This window comes from Gossypium hirsutum, chromosome A08, assembly GCF_007990345.1.
Source record: "Gossypium hirsutum isolate 1008001.06 chromosome A08, Gossypium_hirsutum_v2.1, whole genome shotgun sequence".
Taxonomy (NCBI): Eukaryota; Viridiplantae; Streptophyta; class Magnoliopsida; order Malvales; family Malvaceae; genus Gossypium; species Gossypium hirsutum.
This window is the reverse complement of record NC_053431.1, coordinates 119,247,969-119,254,007: the sequence shown is the minus strand read 5'-3', so window position 1 is coordinate 119,254,007 and position 6,039 is coordinate 119,247,969. Positions and strand designations below refer to the sequence as shown.

Sequence of the window (6,039 nt, the reverse complement as noted above, 5' to 3'; positions counted from 1 at the left end):
TCATTAGTCTAAACATAAATCACATGCATTGTTCCAAATACTTACCAAGATTTTGACTTCAATAATTCTTCACGTGAGGCACCCAAAACAGACAAGAACATTCAATGGATTGGTTCAACAAAAATTCAGAATTTCAATCCAATCTTTAAAACTCAAACCAGTTTTAAACACCATCATCTGTTCTGTCATGTCATTCCAGAGTTTCCAGCAGTATGTATGTGCCAAAAGACAAATTTTGAACAATTTTGGTTTGGTTCCAAACATATTTCACGAGTGGATTTAATTGATGGCATGTTTCATTCAATTCAAAAAGTTATAAACCCTTTTTGAAGCATTAATTGCAATGAAAGATGAAAATAGTTCTTACAATTTAACCCCCCAATTCTACAATTGTTTTCTTTTTGGTCCTCTTGCACTTGGTTTTAAAGTTGGTTGCCAAGGAAAAAAAAACTGCTCCAATATACCCCATGCTTAAACCATGTAAAATATGTACTCAAGCTTAACCATTAACACTAGGAAGCGATCTTAGCTAGGTCCCCTGAGAGACTATGTTGTCGTTGTTTGCGATGGTAACCTTGGGTGGTTATGTTCACCTTCATAGGTAACAATAAGCATGGATGGCTCTTCCAAGCACCTCTCCACGTGCTTTCTCGCAGGGCAACCTCTCATACTGCTACATTTATAATATCCCCTGCATCGGATAAAAGAAAGGCCTTGTAAGTCGAAAAATCTAGACGAATTTCACTAAATACAAGTCAAATTATATAACAAGCTTCCTATGAACACTGTAAGCATGCAACTGGCACGAGGACTGTCGCTAGTCACCAACTCAAACATAGAAGATATAAACGCATCGCTACTTGGCTACGTGGTATGTTGGGAGAAAGGGAAAAGTTGGACTCTTCTCGAACCTTCCTGCATCATCTAAGTTATCACTTCATCATGGATTGAAATCCTTCAATGCTCTAAAGTTTCCTTTTAATATCTTCGAGACTAAGGTAAATCCCTCAATGCCATAAAAGCATAAATCTTAACCAATACCATCTAATTCAATGTAGCTGAAACACGATAGTACTAATCAATTTTCGACAGAAGTAACAGCTAAATCAAGAAAAGGATGCATTTCCTAAATATTGAAACATTAGTGACATTGTTTTGCAACGATGAACCTTAAAAGGCACCGTACATCCAACTTCAAGTCTATATAACAATTCCTCCAAATGGAATGGTAATCACAGATAAAACAGACACTAAAAGTTCCAATCCAATATGAACTTAATATTGGTAATGTCACGAGCAAAACCGAACAGAGCAACACGTAAATTCACATAATAATATATCAAACCTCAGTCTGATTATGATCATTACCTAGGGTGAGGAGAACCCTTGATTGGCTTCTGTCCATACTTCCTCCATGAATAATCATCAGGAGGAATATCAGCTAGCTTGTTACTAATTGCAGGCACCTTGATTGATCTCTTCACTCTATGTTTCCTGCCAACAAAGAGTAATCACTTCAGGAAAGCAAGTACAAGAACTAATATCAAGAGCATGATCCTATATTGATTCTCACCTCTTTTTGGAGCAATGGCATTTACCACTACTTCCACATTTGACACTCCCATCTTCACCCCTACCAGAGCACTTCTTCTTGTGTCGGGGACCTTGATCCAAAGAACGAGACCCTCCAGTGAAATGGAAGGAACCCCCACCACCATCTAACTTAGCTACACTACCATCTATGCTCAAGGAAGAAATATAAGACCTAGTTGATGACATGGTAGGTGTGCAGCAAGAGTTATCAAAGTTCAAGCTACTCCCACTGTTACTCTTCCTAAACATCATCTCAGCTTGATGCTTCATTTGCTGTTGTTGGAGCTGTAATCTTTGTCTAAACTGTTGTTGTTGTTGTTGAAGCATATGATGGTGTCCTGATGATGCCGGTTGGGCTGTTTGGTGATTGTTCCCTAAATAAAGAGGACCAAGCTGCAAATTCTTGGATGGATTATCAGTTGTAGCCTTATGGTGTGGATTATCTAAAAGGATGCTTTGAGGAAAAGGGGTCTGTAATTTCCTCATCTTCCTCACTCTTGCATGTCCTAGACCAGTGTTTAAAAGAGAGACTACCCTTTTGAACCTAAAAACAGCCTCCCCAGTTTCAGCCATTAAATTTCTATATTGAATCTGATCTTTAGGCTGAGATAAAATACTCAAAACCCTATGGCAGCTCTCCACTGCTGCCTTGTTAGCTTCTTCAACCTCCTCCATGTCCAAAAACCAATAAACAAACCCCTGATATCCCCCAAATCCAAAATTAACCAAACAAAAACATACCACAGAATCAACAAAGTTTCACTAAAATACTAGATCTTTAAAGGGAAACAAAAAATTAAAAAAGACCCGTCATTCAAATTTCAATTTTGAGATAACCCAAAGACCAAACAAGAACCTTTTTCAACAAAATTTAAACCAAATTTTCCTCTTTTTTTCCCAAAACATAGAAGACCAAGAAGAGAAGGAACAAGGAGAAAATACCAACAAAAAAAAAAACAGACCTTGTCAAACCCTAGATTCTGCTTCCCATGTTCTTTTTTTTTTTAATTTCTTTTTAGATTGAAACTTGAAAAGTGTGAGAGGGAAGACTTTGTTTTTGGCTTTGGAGAATTCATAAAACGGCCGTAAGAACAAAACAAAAGCCCTCAACCTCCTTTTTTCTCCTTCTACTACATACTAATAATACTTTAAAAAACAATAAAAAAAAGATTAAAAAAATTCTAGATAGAGAAAACCCCCAAAAAAAGAAATTCAACAGAGAGAGAAAATCATAATGATAATTAATTAAATAATTAAATAGGAAACTTAGCTGAAGAAAATGAAAACTCTGCCATCTCTGTCACATATTTGAAGGTGGGTCCCACCCAAAGACTTTGGTTTTATTCTTTTTCTTCTGCCATTGCTAGCTTTAATTAGTGCTTTCTCTTTTTTCTTTTTTTTGGAATTAAATGTCATGTTTTTTCATTCATAAAACTACCATTTTCAAGCTTCAGTTTTTACTTCTTCATAACCAGATGTGTTTCTCTGTTTCCCAGTTAATGCTTTCTTATTTCAACTTGAAATTTTAATTTTTTAAGTTGTTATAATTTGATTTTTTTATTTTATGAAAATTAAAAATTTAATTATCAATTAAAAATCTTATCACAGTATACGTGTGAAAGTCACCGATTTAAAATATAAATATATATTTAAAAATACCATATAACATACAAGGGACGAAGTAGAAAAATTTTTACTGGGAGACCGAATGAAATTTTAATTTTTAATAGTCTATATTTTTATAATTTTTAAAAAATTAAATCAAATTTTTATAATTTTAAGAGACAAAAGTATAATTCTATCTTTATTAATTTAAAATTTTAAAAAACTTAAATAGCAAATTTTTATTTTAGGGGGTCAAGCTCGTGCCAGCCCCCTAGATTCGCCTCTGATAATATATATAAAATATGTATGTTATTACATGAAAAACTTAAACTAAATTATTTATCATGATATTGTCATTAATCTTAAGTTATTGTCAAGTTAACTTATAACCCAAAATTAATCAAATGCATTATTAATTACTTATTTTAATTACAAAAATGTATTCTCGTAATTTTCTAACCGAGTTGACAACTCACTTGAGAGTAAAAAAATTAGATACACTATGAGTGAAATTTTTAAACTCCAAAAATAAAATTAGGAATTGTCAAGTGTCTTATTGGGGCATAATAAAATATTTTAAAAAAATATTTTTTTAAAAATACTTATAAAATAAAAAAATTTTACACTATCAATATCAAATATTCATCCAAAAATTTATTCATATATAACCCTATAATTTTTATTTTTAAATTTATGATTTAACTACAAAATTTAACTTTGTTAACTGTTAGAATTAATTTCTAAATTTTCATAAGTTAAAAATCTTAAATTTAAATTATATTAATACTATATAGTTTTATATTTATAAATAATTATTAAAATTTGAACTAAATATTAACATAAGTTTGAAATATATAATTAATACTCCTTGGGATTGGATATTTTGACCAAAAGAAATTGTTAATCTCAATTATCAAAAACTTAATCTCTATTTTAATTTATATAAATAATGTTGCTAATTTTTCAAAATTTATCAACCTCATATTCACATTCTATACTTCTATTAAAAAAGTAAATATTAACCACAAATTTTAAAATTACTCTATATTCAATACGAAAATTAAACTTTTAACTATTAATTAAAGTAAAAATGACCATTACTCCCATTATTATTAAAGTGGCCCTTATTCATAACCTTTTTGGATTCTAGTCGATTTTCCATAGCTTAATTATTACATATAGAATCCAATAAAAAAGTACTTCTCATACTACTCATTACATGCACCGAAGAAATGCATATAATTATGATTTTTGCTGTCTAACTATAAACCCAGTTTGAATTTCCATCATTTTCAATAAAATAAGCCTTCTTCAAATTTAGGTCAATGAGTTGTTGAATATTTAGAAATATATGTAAATAATTAATTCAAATTTAGGTTCAATACATTTCTTAATCTGTTGTTGAATATTATACTGAATTTATTAAAATTTTGGATTTTTTATCTAATATATTTTTACGTTAAATATAAAAATAAAAAGTGTTATGAAAATTATAAATTAAGAGTTAGATTGTATTTATTTTATTTATTTAAAAAATAAATAATTTGGTCCCTATATGTTAGACTCAAAAATAAATTGATCATTTACACTAAAAATTAATGTTAAAAGCTAACGTAACTGATGAAATAATTAAACAGTATATATCGTAATCTCATACTGATATATAAAGACCAAATTTTTAAAATAAAAAATAAAAGTTCCAATTTATTTATCAAATTAATTTATTCAAATGAAAATGTAATTTTCAAATCATAACTAAAGTCCAAATCATAATGTCTACATCAATAGTGCGGCCCAGCTTATGTATTGGAAAGAAGAATCCAATATAGCCGTTGTTGGAGTCACCCAATAAAGTGGTTCCACGTGTTTCAGCTGTCACCATGAAATCTGACACGTACCCCAAGGGTATTGGTGTCTTTGACCGCTAACTTGCACCGGGTGGTCACCGTGAAGGTCGGTGACTGACAGGTACGTGGGACCAATGTGGGTCCCACCGCCGTTGACTTAATTGTCTCTTCCGTGTCTCTCCAGTGGACTTCTTTTATTACGCGGAAATAATTCCTCACATGATTTTTTTGTATTTTTCAAGCCACTTTTATAATTTACTTTAATAAATTTAGTATATTCAGGTGAATTTGATAGATAATTGCATATTAAATTAATTGTATTTATAAATCCAGGCCCGATGCTCAAGTTATTTACTATTTTAAGTGTGATCTAAACTCAACTCGTTTTAGTTGTGTTAGTGTTAAAATTTTACTCTTATTTTATAATTTATTAAAAAAATTTATATTCGTATATCAAAATATGTTTTAGGTCAATCAGATATAGATTTGATGGTAAGTTTATTTGAATTTTATTATGAATAAACTACGTTTTTAATTATCTCTGAATTTTATTTTAATTTAAATTCACATCTTTTCTTAATTTATTTTATATTTTAATTAATATGAAATTCAACTATAAAATGATAAATTTTATAAATGGTCACTTAATTATGTTCATATTTTTATTTTGGTCACTCAACTTTAAAAATTTCAAATTTAAACATTAATATTCAGATTTGTTCTTATTTTCGCCATCCGTCATTAAATTGATAAAGAAAATTATTTTTCTAATTAGTATAACAATACATTTAGTCCTCAATACTTTCATATTCTGTCAATTTGATCCTGCTGCTAAATAATTTATTAAATTTAACCCTTCGCATTTACAAATCATATCAACTTAATCCTCAAACTTATTAGCTAAAGCTTTCAACTTTTAAAACAGAGGCATTCGGAGAAAAAACTTCTCTCAACTAACAAGTCGTTTTTTGAGCCAATTCCTAATACCAATGAG

The 6,039-nt window shown here is 29.9% G+C and overlaps 1 protein-coding gene across 1 annotated transcript; it reads right to left on the bottom strand.

Annotated features, from left to right (window-relative positions):
- Positions 1–274: 274 nt before the first annotated feature.
- LOC121204670 (probable WRKY transcription factor 21) lies at positions 275–2,813 on the bottom strand. The gene is made up of 3 exons (XM_041074959.1): positions 1,574–2,813; positions 1,369–1,494; positions 275–691 (listed from the first exon to the last, which is right to left on the bottom strand). Exons 1-3 carry the CDS (start codon positions 2,266–2,268, stop codon positions 547–549), a joined length of 966 nt encoding a protein of 321 aa, XP_040930893.1. The 5' UTR covers positions 2,269–2,813; the 3' UTR covers positions 275–546.
- Positions 2,814–6,039: the final 3,226 nt, after the last annotated feature.